Source organism: Typopeltis vanoorti, chromosome 12, assembly GCF_054136105.1.
Source record: "Typopeltis vanoorti isolate ZY-2024b chromosome 12, IOZ_Tvanoo_1.0, whole genome shotgun sequence".
Classification (NCBI taxonomy): Eukaryota; Metazoa; Arthropoda; class Arachnida; order Uropygi; family Thelyphonidae; genus Typopeltis; species Typopeltis vanoorti.
In genome coordinates this window covers 5,107,588-5,125,521 of record NC_143560.1, presented here as the reverse complement: position 1 = coordinate 5,125,521, position 17,934 = coordinate 5,107,588, and the positions used below count along the sequence as shown (strand labels likewise).

Here is a 17,934-nt window from a genome sequence, read left to right as displayed (position 1 = left end):
AAGCCACTCGCGTGACGTTTCGCCTCTACACAGGCTTTTATGTGTTTATGTGCGAGACGAGAGAACTCATGCACGAGCGGCAACAATGTAGTTTTACTGCATACTTTGCTATGTTGTCGAACAATGATTTATTTCAATTTAAATACGTCAATTATGAATTAGCGTATGAAAAGAAGCTTTTATTGTTGTCAGGATGGAAAAGTGTTCGCATTGATTATGAACAGATACAAATAGGGCGATATTTCTATTTATACTTTTGCGCTAGGTATAAAATAAAATCTAAATACTATAAAAAGCGCATATTATATTTATTAAGAAATAAAAAACATAATTTCAGAATGTTGCCCAAAGTGCCAATTTCGTCTGGCTATACGAATACGTTCCGTTTTCTCATACAACCTTTCGACGACTACTGCCCCGCTTTGGATTACTTTGGCAAAACTGGCGCGTCTATTTGACCCCATTTATCTTGTGTTCTGGACTGTGCTTAGACAGAAAAATTTTGCGCAAATATAAAGTATTGGGTGAGAATTTCGAAATATCTAAAACTCTATTTTATTTTACGGCACTGGCAAGCGGAGCAGATTTATTATGTGGCCAGCTGAGTCTTCCCCACGGGCCTTTTATAAGAAGAGCTATTCAAGATCTCTTCTGGAAGTATTTTTTATTTTATTTTTTTGAATATTGCCAGAAGCATGAAAAGTTTGTTAAAATACCATTTGCCAACTAATAAATAACAGAAAAAATATTTAAAACTATTTATTAGTTCTGAAAATAAATATCTTGCGAAAGTTTTTTCTAATAAATTTCTAATTCCTTTAAAATTCACTAATGATATCAATACATATTTAACAGTGTTAGAAAAGAGAATATAAAGAATGTAATGGAGGAGAGTAAGTTTTCTAACGTAAACCGTATCAACATTTAGAGCCTCGATCGCCACGTGAAGTTTCTTCGTTTCCTGCCTTTCATATAGAAGTATGTTACGCTCCTCTTTTAGAAGCCAATGTTCTATAAAACGTTCAATCCGATAAATTTTCACCATCACAAAACACTGAAATTGTGTATCGAAGTCATGAAAATGGAGGAACCATTTCAAAACATCAGATGTTTTTTTTAGTTATTTTCTTATTAGCCGATTGATTTTCTATTCATTTATCGCCAAACCGTGGTCAAGTTAGTGCTTTTTTCAGTCAGTTATTTCATGCACTGCAGTTGACTTAAATATCTCGTAATTCGTGATTTAGTTCGGTCGTCATTGTGTGAAAGAAATAGCAAAAAGAAAGATGATGAATAAGATGAAAAGTAGAAACGTGCACTTGCTAGTACGTCAGTGAACTAGTTGGGGGGTTGGTTTACTTTGATTACGACTGAATCATCCATAAGGGCAGCATCTTATATCTGTTCACTGTCTGCTCTACGGCTGGTTTGTCTACAGTTAATCTCTAAGAGGAATAAACGCAGCAGCCACTTTCGTCTGAGATTCGAACCGAGGTCGAAAGTGGCTGCTGCGAAAATTCATGTCATCTCTGTTGTCCCCCCCCCCGACTGCGCTGCGCAAGTGTTTAAAGTGAGCAGGAAGGTCGCGTGAGTTCTTGGGAATGTGTGTGCCAAAAATCTGAAAATAATTTGGACGGCAATTACACAGCACAGGATGGATTCCTACAGCAATCAAACCTCTCAATTTTATTCAAGGGATCGAGAAACTGTCCGGCAGCAGCAATGAATTGTAACCATCAAGACAATCTTAGTGATGACCATTTTCAGAAATTGTACACATCCATAATGATCGTATCTTGATTGGTTAATTTAGTCTGGTAGACAGAGGTTTTCTGCTGCCTACAACCACCAGATTGTATGCATTGGAATAACCTGCAGGCCTAGAAGTTCTTGAATATCTTTAGGTGACAGATGAATTTCATAGCTCAGTTTTGAGACCACCACCTTGATTATTGGAGGCTTGAAGTAGCTTTAAGAAGTTCCTTGTTTAACACGATAATTCCATTCTAAGAATATCGTAGTAACATAAGAATAGTGAAGAGTTCTTTGTGGAAATTAAATTAGCAACCAGTTTGCATCCAGAGATTTTAAATATCTTACCTTCCAAATCAATATTCTGATTTATACAAACATAATAATACACAACAAAAACATAAACTTTAAATGCAAATTTCACGATACCTCGATACCCGGCAGTTTATTCTCTCGCAAAATATTTGAATGTACACTAAGATCTGAAATTATATTAGGTTTTGTTTTTTTTTAAAGGGAACCATGTCTAGAAACAGATTTTTTCCAGAAGTCAGAATATAGGTCCACAAGTCCACCATAATAAGTGTTTAATCAAATTGAATGAATACTCATGATGAACCTCGAATCTGCTGGATATATGGCTTTCATCATTTATTCCTCCCCTTTTGTTTATTTTCTATTATTTTCTTTTTAAAAAAAATAATTGGATTCTTCCCGTATAGTGAAACAGATGATGTCATTACCGTGATGTTAAGGACTAATAATTAAGGGTGATTTGAATCATATCCCCCATAATATATTTGTCATATTATTATATGGGACATCCGAAGTTATATTTTGAGAATTTTAGAAAACATTTTAAGCTAATTAATATTAGCTTAAAATAGTAGCTATAGTATAGTAGTATGTATGTATGATGTCATTTCCTTCTTAAATAAACTAATAAATAAAAGAAATGAAAATGAATTCATCCATCCATAATTTCATCGGACATCAGCAAATGCCATATGATCGCTCACCACCACGGATACGCCAAACGAATTCTCGATAGACAGTCAGTTCCTATTTATGGGCTTTTCTTCAGCTTTCCGAAGACTCACTCTAAACACCGTCCATTTCACTTGAGGGTCTGCCACTTTTCGAGGAACTTTACCCTGTTTTGAGAGAAGTCCATTCTTTCAGTGTGTCCATGAAATAACTGACTGAAAAAAGCACTAACTTGACCACGGTTTGGCGATAAATGAATAGAAAATCAATCGGCTAATAAGAAAATAACTAAAAAAAACATCTGATGTTTTGAAATGGTTCCTCCATTTTCATGACTTCGATATACAATTTCAGAGTTTTGTGATGGTGAAAATTTATTGGATTGAACGCTCTCCCATGATTGACAGCATTCAATTTGGTCGCAAACTTATGTTTCAGCTCATGAACTTAAAAGATCGTTTTGTAATTGTGCCTACTCATCTGACATTCAATATCTTCATGTTTTCTAGCGTAATATTTGTCCTGCCCGATGTGTATTCTGAGTTCTCTGTATAATGGCTTAAATTCTTCAGTTCCTGTTTTTTCCCTTTCTCCAACGGCTTCTTCTTCTTGATCAGATGCCATGTGATTCTGAAATCCATGGGGCGTCCTGATATTCTAATTAAGCTTATATGTTTCTTGTCTGTATTGTATGACGTCTTTGATTCCCTCCTGAAATATTTCAGGTGTGTTTTCCTCATCAATTTTCAAAATAGCATCAACCTTTTTTAATGTTCTTGGAACCCTCTGGAAATTAAACTGACATCCCATCTAGTGGGATGGGACTGACTTGGAAGGTTTGTGAGTGTCGATATTACTGATTGATCCAGTGGATGGTTTATGCAACAGTCTATTCCTGGAAAGTGCGCACATATTAAAGATGCTTGTCTTCCACCGTTGTATTTCAAGGATATAATCACTATGGTGCTTTGACCTATCATTGCCTTGATATCCATATACTTTGACACTTCATAGGTGCGTTTGGAAGCAAGTTAGTAAGAACTAATCTGTTGGTATGGAGGAAATACAACAGACTTTCCACGAGTGTTACGTTCTTCAAACCAAACTCACCACTCTCAGGCCTAACCATCATAGTCTTTCCCACTTTTGCAATAGAATCTCCTAGAATGGAGAGACCATTTCTCCTTGGTACATTGATAGGACGAGCCTTAAGTCTAATGAAAAGTACAGTATCCTGTTCTTTACGGGCTTATAAACAATAAGGAACATTTCCTGACCTTTCAGGGTCCTTCCAAGTAAACTAACTTACTGTCCTAACCTCTGAAATGACTTTTTTCATTCCATCTCTGCAATACTCAGGATGTCACTTCTCTAGGTGTCCGTCTCTTCACCGATAATGCGAAGATTACGCATCTAAAGCTCCCGAACATTCCATGTGCAGTTAATTCAGTGTCCTCTGTACCCTTCATCCGTATTAACACTGCCCTGTATTGATTAAATTGATTTAAATGATTAATTTAAGAAGAATGAAATCTGATAAGAATATAAAATGCGTTTTCATTCTTCAAATTAAGGTTTGCCTTTAAAACTTTCCATTACTTACTTCAATATTAAAACAATCTTTTACTTAAGTTCACGCATATCAGAATTGGGATTCTATAGAAATATACAGGTGGAGCCGCCTATGATTTTTTTTTTCTTTTTCAGAATCAGTAATATTCTTCAGTACGCAGCACCTAAATATTTCTCAAACTGTAGGAATTTAATTATTTTATTTATTATGGTTCTCGTTCTGGACTCGTTATAAATATCCATGTTCTCCTTTCATCGGGTCTGCATTTGACAGACCTTTGTTTCTCTCTTACAAATTTCTGTGTTTCTACTACGATTCGTTATTTAACTCAGTGACCTTTTCAGTTACAGAGTACAAACGACAAGAAGTCCAAACCAACGTCCAAGTGTCCTTCAAGTAAACTCAAGCCAGGGACGTAAATATTACATTTTGTATATTATTTATTGTCAGCTGCTTGTTTTTTTTTCTTGATTTATTTAAGTGTTTAGTTATATTTATGATTATTTTAATTAATCCGATAAAATGCTACTACTTCATCTCAGGTTACGGATACCTTCATAAGCTATTCAACTTGCTGATGAAGGAATTTGCCTTACGAGGGTGGTCTGAAAGGTTCTCGGCCTCGACCATAGATGGCAATACTATCTACAAGATTTTTGTTATAAATTGGTACATCTGTCATAAGCATCCATGTGAAATTGCAAGTCATTCTATCAAGTAGTTTGTTTTATACAGCAGTGTGAAGCAAAAATGTTGTCTGCCCTTGAAATGGATAAAATTGATTATAAAATTCTTTGTAAAAGAAGGTTTAACGCCAAAAGAAATTCATTCGAAGTTCCTAAAAGTTTAGGCACTCTTCTCCTTCGTTTTTGACAATTAAGAAATGGGCTGCCGAGTTTAAACGTGGCCGTACCAGCCTTGAAGATGATCCACGTGAAGGACATCCAAAAAGTGTAACAACACCAGAAATCATTGATCAAGTGCACGCTATGGTATCGGATGACCGGCGAGTCAAATTGCGTGAAACTGCCGAGACTATAGGCGCTTCAAAAGACTGGACAGCATTAATTTTGCATTAAGAATTGCAAAGGAAAAAGCTTTGCGCAAGATGAGTGCCGCGCTTGCTCACAGCAGATCAAAAATGCATTCGCATGAAAATCTCTGAACAGAGTTTGGAGCGTTTTAACAAGAATAAAACTGATTTTGTGCGTCGATTTATTATTATGGATGAGACTTGGATTCACCATTGTACACTAAAATCCAAACACCATCAAAACAGCGGACAGAAACCGGTTGTTCAGGGCCAAAAAGACAAAGTTGTGGCATCGGTGTTTTGGGATACTAAAGGCATTTTGTTTATTAATTATCTAAGACCCGGTTTGCAGAAGAAAAAATCATCTTTAAATTTCTGTATTTCTACTGGGAAAATTAAGGGATCTGCACTATAAATTGTTGGAATATCCATCTTATTCCCCAGATTTGGCTCCCTCTGACTTCCGTCTGTTCTCAAAACTCAAACTCTTCGTCGCTGGTCAGCTTTTTTCTGCGAATCAAGATGTGATTGCAGCTGTAGAGGGGTATTTTGCAGATCTTACTGAAAACTACTACAGGGACGGGATAATGGTGCTGGAGCGTCGCTGGAATAAATGTATTAGTCGTAAGGGAGATTATGTTGAAAAATAAAAATAATTTTGAAATTATAAATTCGTTTCTTCACTATTAGGCCGAGAACCTTTCAGACCACCCTCGTATTCATGATGGTAGCATTTTTGGATGTTTTAGGATGGTCCACTTGGATGAATGCTTAAAAAATATCTTATTTCGTGTTTGAATGTGCTAGTCAATTTGCTGCACTCATATAATTGTTCATCTGCAAGCATTTATTATTGACCACAGCTGAGTCGTCAGTTAATCTCTCCTAAATGAGCAATTATTTGTTGTTGCATGAAAGCTTACTTGTTTAGAAAAGACTTTTAACTTTTTGTTTACTTAATTAAAATTAATAAATTTATTTCGTGCACGTGGTTTATGAACTTCACATTTGACTCATGTTTTTATGTCAGTATATATACGACACGACAAAGCATGGTTTATTTTAGCGGTGGAAGCAATGTGTGCGTGCTAGCAAGGCGCTTGCAACATATATATTATGTATATTTATGATCTGTATTTAGTTCTATGTTGCTTTATGTTGTTAAACCAATAAAAGGAAATTCTGTTATTTTATTGCCATTTTTTGTTTTCTACATCTTTTGAATTTTGACTTTTTTTTCGATATATTTTTGCTGTGAATTCAGAACGAAAATCCAGAAGTTTTTAACACTGAAGCCGAGTGGAAGCCTGTGGAGTGCGTGTAATCCACCATACTTTCTCTTCTAAGATTAAAAGATTATCATTATCCATCGCGGCATTAGACATTGTTGCATATTTAATAATATTAATCCACAATGATGTCTACTAGTTATAATTTCATGGTTTTGTTCAATAAAATCAGTTCACTTGTCGAGCATGCAATTTAGATATGAATTTTAGGCAGCCTTTTTACGTTATTCTCTTTTCTGATAACATCTCCATATATTTTATTAAATACAATCTGCTCGATTGACATTAGCAAGCAACTTGATGAAAATGTGAATTTGCAGTTCACAAAAGGTTCGTTTGTCATCAATACAATGCTGTGGAATAAAGTTAAACAATAAGCTAATATTTGGAATTTGTCTTCAATATTGATTCTGTTGAGAAAGTCAGCCCATGAAGAAATCATATGATTGTGATTTTAACAAAATCAATAATTGGAATATTTTGCCATATTTATAGAGAATACAGTAAAGATAAACCTGTGTCTTATAAAATGATCAATAATATTGGTTTTGATTGATCATAGGTTTACAGGAAAACTTGAGTGAAGCCCATCAGAATCGAAGTTCTCTCTCTTTTGTTTGATTAAGAGAGCAGAGAAATTGTGATAAAAAAACCTGGATAGCCCATACATTTTCTCTTGGTTTATTTCCTTTCTATGTTCATTTAGGGACACAAACGAAAGTCTTCATAGACCAACAGAACACATATTTCCAAAATCCCTGTAATGCTCTTTATGTAGATTTTTAATTCTCTGTTCTGGTCCAATTGGTTCTCTTGTTGGTTTAGAATCATGCGCAATGGCTCCGCTCCCACTGAATCTATTGAGTTATCTTATTTAGAAATTAATCTCTCTTTCCTTATTTTAATACCTTACTGTACTCTCTAAATAATCACACAGTTCAGTAGAGAACATGATACAGTTGTGCATTTGGTTATGAAAATCAGGGTCTGAATTCTGCCTAAGACTTAAGAAAACTTAATATACAGCTTTTCAATGCAGTTAGTCAATCTCATAGGGGAATAGAAATATTTGTCTTGCAAGATCTGAGATTTTAATCATATAACGTAGACAAACTGACCATGAAACATACGAAGTTAACAAACATAATATATTCACCCTAAGGCCTTGGTTATAGCATGTTCTGAAACACACCCTTAGAGAGATTTTTCCCCATTTTGTTACGCGATGATCCTTATTCCTTTCTTTGAATACTGGGTGAAATAACTATCTTCTACAATAGAATAAAAACTCTTGATGATGTTCAGATTTATTTCTCGCTAATTTCCGAATGACAGACATTTTTGTACGTTCTAGTTATTCGCTTCCAAAATATTTATTCTCTTCTTCGAGTTTGTCATCGACGATGCTCTTCGATTGGGTTCGAATCGTCTAGGATCTGTGGAAATTTCTAGGAAGTCTTTTCAACTAAAGGTGAGTTAGACGTCTCGTATGAAGGTAGCAGGGTTTTACTTCTGGAAACTGGAATTTTTTATTTGATGAAAAAAAAGAGGTGAGTCCGCGCGGTTAGCCTAGTGGCTGTGCGCTTCGCAACCATATGCCTGGGGAAGGAGTGTCCTTGGTTCGATTCCCGTCGGTGACGTGAGGAGTCGAAGGATCTCCCTTAGCCATAGGCAAGTTAGCCGGTCTTGGGCGTGGACACTAGGGTTTTTCCCCAGTTTATCCTGTGGTTTTTCATCCCGCAAAGCAGGCAAACCGACCTTGAGAACTCGACACTACAGACATAGGAAACAACGGGTCTTAGGGCTGACCATCTTATCCTATGAATGGTTTGAGGTCCGATGATTAATAAACCCTCAACACCGCGAGGTAAAAGAGGGTAAAAGGAAGATGAGATGAGATGAGATGAGATGAAAAAGAGGTGAACCAGCAGAAGAGATGAAAACACATGCAATTAAGTGAAATGATACATAGTTTCATAGCCTTATATTCTTCAGAAATTATTTCAAACAACACATCCATTTTCCATAAATTTGGTTTATTTTGTTAATATTTATTCTCAGATTGTAATTGAAGCTTTAACGGTTAGACTTCACACACACACACACACACAGAGAGAGAGAGAGAGAGAGAGAGAGAGTAAACTAAAGCCCAGTTAATATGCGAACTCCATACTGTTTATTATAATCAAGAGCTCTAGCAGAAGCACTCTGATATCATTCAGCAGAAGAATGGTTATGATGTGGTATGCCAGCACTTCTGCTGAAGCTGCTTTCACTATAGCCTGAACGGTATTCAAAAATAACTGCTAAACTTAGAATCTTTCTAAATTCAGTTTGACATACAGATAACTTTATTTAAACTGTTTCTAAGACAAAGTGCTTTGCCAGTAAGTGGAATTCTTCGATGAGCAGCAAGATAGAATTTCTACATGCCTAGAAGAAAAGAAAACCCCAGTCACAGACAGAAACTTATGTAACTGGAAAGTGACATCTTTTGACCTTTAACGACCTATCCTATAAAGCGATATGATGTAATACAAAGTATTGTACACGTAACCTTAGCATTATTACATTATAGGGAAAATTTGAGCACAGTAATCATTAGCTAGGTCACTGGATCACTTTCTTACCGGTGGATCCGATGTTGATGATCACAAGCAAGGTCGCTGTTTCTATGACAACATGGCGTCACTTGATAAAATTTCTCTATTATCGCTGTTAGAAGAAAATGAAAATTGTTGGGCTTGTGTGCTTCGCGTCGAATAACAGCGGGAGCTTTCTGAAGATGCACGAACTCTATTACTTGTAATAGCGCACTTTTGTTGTTATCGTAGTTCCTCTCTAAAACTACAACTCTAACTTTCTGGGCTGACTAAGATTTCATTAAAAGCAATTAAATGATGTTGAGACAAAGGTTGAGATCAACATCAACGGGATGGGTTCGTATCGATGCTAAATTAAACCAATGAGATGATCTTACACGTGTATATTTTGCAGACCCGTCATAATACAGTAGCCAATACCAAACAACTTTATTTGACGTAATATTTGGTAAATACAATAAGATAAAGTTCTCTCCGTAATTATAAATGTTAAAAGAATAATATTTAGATAATTTAAAAGATAATAATCTCTTTCTGGTGTGCTTGAATTCCTAATGATGAAGTTAATATCATTTTGGTACAAAGATGTCGATTTACTTTTGTCTTCTGTTTACACAGGTGTGAGAAGGAAATCCGGCAATCCGAACCAAGGTGACTGTCCGGACATTCTTAAAAACGGACACACTTACCTCAAGGTAAGTAATACGTTCAAAATATTTACTTTTGCTGAGATTTAATGTTCTGTGTAATACTTCCTGCGTACTGTCATTGTTGAGGAAAACATTATCATTCTTAAGATGGTCTTTAAAATTACTCTCTTCAAAAGAAGCTTCTAAATGTTCCTTCCTCCAAAAAAGACCGAATGTTTACTCTCCGTGTCCATCTTTCCAAATAGTTCATCTTATTTCCTCTCCTGTACTTAAGCATTACATTCTGTCGAAGTTGTCCCTCGTATTTCAGATGTGCCATTCTTTCTTTCTATCGTTTTTCAGTGATGTTTTTTTTCTTTCTTTTTTACTGGTTCCTATTTTAAACCAGTTTTTGGAGGTACGCTAACAACCTCTGCTGCAGTTGTCACCAAATCATTTTCCAAAGTCACTTTAACAAATTCATCTCGTTCATACTGATCGATGTCTTCCCTCGGACAATTTCCTGGCGAAGTCAGGATCCAACATGTACCTTTGCTCCATCTATTGAATTGTGTTGTGTGTCTCTTTTCATTTTTATGACCATTATTGATGTACCAACATCAATTGTAGTGGAATGCAATGATCTGTTGCAAAGTTTTTTCTTTTTAAACTTTTGGCTGTTACAAAAATGGTTCTTATTTCATATCCGTAGAAGAATCGACACAAGGCTTATAGAAGATAAATTTATCTGTGAGGTGTTATTTTTCGTTATGTTCAAATTCGTTTTCACAAAAAGGTGTCAACGCCAAATAATTTTCATATTGGGAATTGTTACAAAATTTGTCAATCCATTCCAGTTTTTTGGTTCTGTTGGACCAAATTCAGGCTGCAAAAAACGTACTAAAAATCATATATTGAATTCGACTTAAACAGATTACAATTTAATGACACTTCGGAATTCTAATTGAATTCTGTTATTTGAATGGGAATTTTTAATGACAGAACTTATACATTGAAATATGGAATATTCAATTGACCGCTACCCTGCATAATCGATTTTATTGGTGCTTTTGATAAAGGTCTCACTGACCTGACAGCTCTCGTGTCTTTTAAGCAGTGTAAGCTAAAGCAACTGCGATGCCGAGGATTGCATTCTCATAAACTCTCTGGTCAATTTTCGAACTATTCAAAGTTTTTTATGTTTTTCCTTCGGCTATCAAATAACGATGAGTCTTTAATAGCTTCTTGTCTGCCTATTTAACATCGCCGAAACCTTGGGATCTTCTCCTGATGATTACAATTTACGTAGGACTTATATCCCTACAGGATAAATCTAAATGAATATTCTGAGGGTATACTATGATTTCATGCCCACTTTCCGGTGATTATAGTTTATGAGATTATAGTGTGATCAAAACGAACCGCTTTAATTATTGATGAAACTATACGGATAGTGTCTAGTATACTGTAAAAAACAAAAGAAACTTCTCACATTCTTAGTTTCCAAAAAAGTGACTGATTGTGACAGGGGAAAAGGCATCGGAAGGTTTTCTTATATTCAGAGCTCCAGCAGAAGTGCTTTGATATCATTCAGCAGAAGAGCGGTTATGATGTGGTATGCCAGCACTTCTGCTGAAGCTGCTGAATAATATCAAAGCACTTCTGCTGGAGCTCTGAATATGAGAAAACCTTCCGATGCCTTTTCCCCTCTCACAATCAATCATTTTTTTGGTTTCCAAAATCTTTTTTTTGGCCACTAAGAATATGAGAAAGGAGAGGAGTGACCCACATAAAATGGTATTCTTTCTTTCAATATATTTTTTCTAATACGAATGATCTCTCTTTCAGGAAGAGTCTGAGAAGTCATTTTCTGCACAAGGAAAGTCTACAGAGCACACGACGAGAGTCAAGCCTTCTGAAGATGATACGTCATTCAATGTCTCTTACGTTCCCGAAGCTGCGGCCGCGGCCACCTCGACAGTGACGCCGACGGAACACACACAGCTGGAAGTTGTGGCTCAAAACTCGAACAGCGTTCAAACAAAAGTGGTGCTTGTAAATAAACCGTGTGACGACGCCCTCCCTGTCAATGCGATTGTGTACCCTATGGACAGTCAACTTCTATAATAATGTCTCACTTTTAAAATTACATGGTATATTTTAGTAACTATAATTAAGATCTGTAGTGTCTGTCCAGCTAAAGTAACGGTAATTTTCTTTTTACTTCAGGACGAGGAAGCAACAAAACAAAAATATATTAAAAACAAGGTTAGGAAAGCAGTCGTAAAGATTCCGGTTGGGGTATGAAGATTCGATTGATTTTCTTATATTATCTGTTGATTTTTGAGATCTTTACGAAGGAAGATTCTACAGGAACAGTACGTAAATGCACCATAGGATAAAAGTCAATATTAAGTTCCGTGAATGACAAAAAGCATGGAATGCCCTTGCGAGCTGTTACTGTATGCCTCACTTGTATAAGAAGAGGGCAGTTGATGAAGATTATTGCTCTAGAGATCCTTCGCCTGGTCGGAGTTGTGAGTTTCAAAGAAGTCCTTCATCCTTTCTTATATATATATATATATATATATATATATATTCTTTTCTTCTTCTTTTTTTTTTGGAGAAAATGCTTTTGTGAGAGTTTCGTATCTGTGTTGTCATGAATGTCAATTTACGGAAGAGAACGCATCTGTGTTCATCTATCGGAAGGTATTGACTTCTAGAAGGTGCCGTATGTCGTGCATTGGAGAGTGTTCGTTTGTGAAACTGCCACTTCTGTTTAAGATCAACTAACCTGAGGGAAGAAATACGGTCGGTCGATCTCTCGCTATGAGCACAGAAACAAACGAAAAACTCCATCTTTCTTTGAAGTGAGATAGAAAGAAAGAAGTTTTTGTTTTGATGCTCCAGCATCAATGGAGATTCACGAAAGAATTCCTTCTGCAACAATCTCATCGTTCTGCATCTTATTTTTTTTTTGTTCCGAGGTACCAAACAGATATTTAACGGGAAGAAAGTGATTACTTCTTGACGTATCTGGGAAAAATGGCAAACGAGACCGTAAGTTGAGCTTTTCCATCGTTGGAGATCTCTGGAGGAGTGAAGACGAGGCATCATTGTCAAAGTGCAAAGAGTCTTGTCTCTACGACCGTATTCCTATTGACCTTTTTTTTAACGTGTCCTCTTCAACTGTTCCATTGAATTGCTTTCTTTGAGCTGTATTAATCTTTCTTAGTAGAACTGCATATTGTTTTCAGTAAAGGATGTACATACTAGCCCAGTCCATTGTACAGACTGTAGATGGCCATGATTTAATCTAGTCAATATTAACTCTATCCACTCAATAGATGTAACACGAATTATTTACTTGTTGGACTGACTAAAGCAGAAACGACTGAAAACGGGAAAAAGTGTTTTAATAATATCCAACCCCATTTTTATATAAAATCTAAACGATTGGTAGATGTCACAATACATGACTACGCGATCTGCATTCGGAAGAATTTCATGTCTCTTCAACTTTCTTAGTATTACTTTCTATGAAAACAAGTCACATAAGAGAACAAAAGAGCCAATGGTACGTGTGTATATATATATATTATATACCTTTAATTTTTCATTTTTTCATTTTTTTTTCTTTTGACATTCGACTATTTGTATACTGTTATATTGTCAATTACCCAATGAGGGAGAAATGTAAAAATAATTAATTTTGTTCAACGTACTTGTGACATAACCCCACCATTGTGCCTTATTCATAAGTGTTATGGGAACTTTCAGTTTTTATTCGGCGTTTTGATAAACTGAAATGTGATCCAAATAAACAAAGTTAAGATGTGGATTCTGTTTTGTTGTATATATATGTGTGTGTGTGTGCAGTTATTCACACTGGAAAAAAATGCATCAATAGAATTCGGTTTCAAGCATATTAACTCATTAACATTAATAAGTTAATTTGAATGTAACAAACATTCACAAAACTGAAATCAACGACATTCACAAATTAAGATTGAATTTTGGGATGTTGGATTTAACAAACATTTACAAAACAAAGCTGAAATTAACAAACATTAACAAAGCAAAGCTGAAATTAACAAACATTCACAAAGCAAAGCTGAAATTAACATTCAAAGAGCAAAGCTGAAATTAACAAACATTTACAGAGCAAAGCTGAAATTAACATTTACAGAGCAAAGCTGAAATTAACATTCAAAGGGCAAAGCTGAAATTAACAAACATTAACTAAATTAAATTTAATAAACATTTTTAAAGCTTAAATTAACAAACAATAATAATTGAGCTGATTTAAACGAAGGCCTTCATCTTCCTTCTCATCTTTTCAAAGAGAAACATCCCTAATAGTACCTTATGATCTCAAGCCACGTGATAAATCGTAAAACCCTATATTCTAATAGCTGTTAGATGTTTTCTTGGCAATAAAGATTGTCTATAAAATATATATACTTAGATACTATTAAGCTATTCTATTATAAAATAATAAAACTACTTTCTAAAATGAACATTTTTACACGCTAAATGTTAGCAGAGTTGCATTTAAAATCTGAAATTTTAAGTTCATAATACGTGTAACATTTCGGTCGGTTTTATATTTCACCATAGAGAATTCCAGTGTAAAGTAAACCACTTATTGGAAGGGAATAAAATTTAACTTTCTTATATTGTTAATACTTTTAAAGCAGTTAACTTTTTATCGTGACATTTAAAGGAAAAAGAGAACAAATTAACGCCGTTTATTTTGAAACAGGACACTTGGCTAACTTACTGAAAAATGGATAGGGTGTTCTTCTTCTGAACTGTTTAATTACTAAGATGTAACTTTTAAGACTTACTTCAAACAAACTTAATTTCCAACACTTCTCTAACTTTTAACATGTGTATCAAATATAGTATTTCTCAAAGGGTATCAAAAATCTATAATAAAAACACGCTTTCTTTTTCAGGCCTGCCATTTTCTTCCTTCAGACCTGCCATTTAATAGTCAGGAATTGATTGATGGGGATGCTCCGACAATCGCTTAACTCTGTAAACATGACAGTTATGGAGCAATACTTTAATCTAAATTACTTCGAGCTTTTGAAAATTTATTATTAAAACAGTCTTAGCTTGCTCGCTGTTCTGAACAATTTTCGTTTCGTTTCCAAAACAAATGATGATCTTTTAGTATCAAAGAACAGTTTGACATTTGCCCTTTAGTTGCACAAACTTGACTTTGAATTCTTGGACGCGAGGAATTTTATCAAGGTTGTTCAACCGAAGAAGATTGACAGTCACATACAGAGGTGACTGTATTTTTCATTACGCAAAAGAGGCCAACTCTTAATGGACGCCCGAAGAATACACACGATCAGTAGAAAATTCCACTGTGGTTATTAATAGAAGGCTTGAATAATAAGCGCAGTATTTGATCTGTAGAGTAGACATTTCAGATTATGCAACCCTTCGGCTACCCACCATTATTGGTATATAAAAAACTGCTCACACTCTTTAAAAAATTACGTTTGTTTTACTATCATTTCATTTGATTTAATGGACACTTGAAATATCTTTATATTGCAAAGTTATCATCTAATTATATTTTGTCCTGATAGGTAAAAACCTCTAAATGTAATGCAGGCTACGAAAATTCAGAAAAGATCATTTGAATACATTTTTATAACACAACACGGCATAAGAATTGAAGCACATATTTCAGAAAAGATGAAAATTTTCATTAGCGATGATTTACACTTTTTGTCTTTTTTAAAACACCTGGAATTTATTGATAAAATTAGTTCTAGTTTTGTTCTTCTAGAAGATCTCTTTACAATTGGATACTAGATGCCTACAGTAGTGTGTTGCAGTCAGTCGAAGGCTATCAGATGATGTACACGAGACATTTGCTGATTCAGATAGTCTCTGGGGTCAAATCAGTTGAACACGAGCACTCGATGGAGCGCCGATGCACGTGACTAGAGTGGCTGACAATTTGTCGCAGGAAAATAAAAAAAAAAAGAGAAAAAAAACGTTGCGTGGAATCAAACTAACACTACAGCAGCTAATTGGAAAGTTTCGCCTTTTAATTAAATCCGTAATGGGCGCCTTCTTCCAAATGACAACGAAAAGATAACAGAAGAGAAAACCGAACCATCAAAAGACGTTTTTCACTTTTTTTTTGTTTGTTTGTCGAGTGAGTGAATGAAGTTGATTGCATAGTTTCATGGATGATAGAGTACGGATATAAATGAATAAAACTGTTCAATCTGAGTGTTAATTAATTTAAGAACGTTTAATGTTTTGATGAGGGCGTCCAAACAGTATTATTAATAAATCGATTAGGTCATTTTCGCCTTCTTTGTATTGATGCTCACACAAAGTGACTTAAGGAACAGTAAAGGGAAGGAACTGACCCATAATCAGTGTAAGACATACGAGGGAAATTTAGCTTTGATGGTTATATGGTCCAATATAGTTCATTTATTCTCGTTAATCGTAAAATACCTTTGAAAATTCATATTATTTATACTAGTATGAATTAGGAAATTCCCATCTTTCTATAAGATGTGACTCTCTTTAACATTTACAGAGTTACATCTCAAAGAAAGATGTCACACTTCCGTTTTGAAGATAGTTACATCCCAAACAAGATATGATTCCTCTGCTTCAAAGCCTTCGATCATAAAATAAGCAACTGTTCTATATCAAAAATCCCATCTCATAGAAAATATGACCCATCCGTTTCGGATGAAGTCCAATATCATAGATGCAAGATAGTATTGTTGTAAAGTGAAATTTTAGTTAGCTGAATTATACATAACACCCACGCAAGATATTTAAAGGCATGAACAAAGCCAATCCAACAATCTGTAACATGTGATTCATCCATTTGCGCAAAATATGAAGCATTTGAAGATGGTAGTTTACCATTCACCCAGCCAGATAAGTGAATATTCGAGACCATGTGGGTAAAGTTAAGAACATGTTTTTATTACTATTATTAGTTTAAAACAGGAACATAATTCGACTTTTAAAGTTACCCATTTCTCTTTCTTAACTAATATATGACAAAAAGACATTTTAATTTATTCAGTAACAAATTCGACGATCTTGTTGTGTGTGTGTGTGTGTGTGTGTGTGTGTGTGTGTGTGTGTGTGTGATTACGATGGCAATGCAAACAGACACTCTTTCGTTTAGATTGAGATTTTCATATTTTAAATAACCTACGGATCTACATATTCAAAGCTATTTATATAACAAGTCATCTGAAGGTCAAGATTATGTTAAGGAACTTAAGAGCATTATGTCATTTCACTGTTTGTTTTCCTACATTTTTTCCTTTTTTTTTTTTTTTGTAAGATAACAAGAACTTGCGGAGGAAAAAAAAAATTGCCATCGTCATAGACGATCATCAATCCTGGATTAGCAACGGAAATTTTGCAATAAAACAGAATAGGTAAAGGAATAATAATAAAAGATTGGCACTTTTACCACAAAATATTAGTATTCCATATCTTAATACTTCTACTGCTAATTGGACAGTTCTGGATAGAATATTTTAGATCAGAACAGAATATTGCAGATATTAATACAATATTCTAGTTCTTAACATTCCAAATCAGAATATTCCATAATATTCTACTTCTTATTATTCAAAATCAGAATAAAATATCTAGTTTTTATTATTCTAAATCTGAATAGAGTATTCCATATCTTATTATTCTAAATCTTAATATTGCAGAAGTGAACCGAATATATATGATTACGTCATGCTTAGTCAAACAATTTCACGCTATGAAATTGTTTGACTATTTTATGGTGAACATGATAATCGAGAGAGAACAAGTGCATCTGAGATGGTAAACGGCTTTCCAAAACCTGGCTTAGAACCCACCTCTTATGAGAAACCACCCAGCCCTAGATGATCATTTCTCTTTCTCCATTGTACATTATCTTACGCAAACACTTTTTGTCTTCCCTCTATTGCTAAACTGGTCAGCAATCCAATACCTGTGCTCTAAATGCATTTTAAATGCACGATGTTGTTAGTGCGTGAGCAATCGGACTACC

The 17,934-nt window shown here is 34.8% G+C and overlaps 1 protein-coding gene across 2 annotated transcripts in view; it reads left to right on the top strand.

Annotated features, from left to right (window-relative positions):
- Positions 1-12,447, top strand: part of LOC150100555 (nephrin-like) — a 252,244-nt gene extending 239,797 nt beyond the window's left edge. Inside the window, exons 20-22 of one of the 2 annotated variants that reach the window (XM_090401365.1) lie at positions 4,657-4,724; positions 9,857-9,932; positions 11,715-12,447. In XM_090401365.1, the coding sequence (XP_090257491.1) occupies positions 4,657-4,724; positions 9,857-9,932; positions 11,715-11,993 (423 nt within the window). In that variant the 3' untranslated portion in view covers positions 11,994-12,447. Of the gene's footprint in view, positions 1-4,656; positions 4,728-9,855; positions 9,933-11,714 lie in introns of both variants that reach the window. The other variant, XM_090401366.1, reaches the window with a different exon arrangement.
- The last annotated feature ends 5,487 nt before the right edge of the window (positions 12,448-17,934 follow it).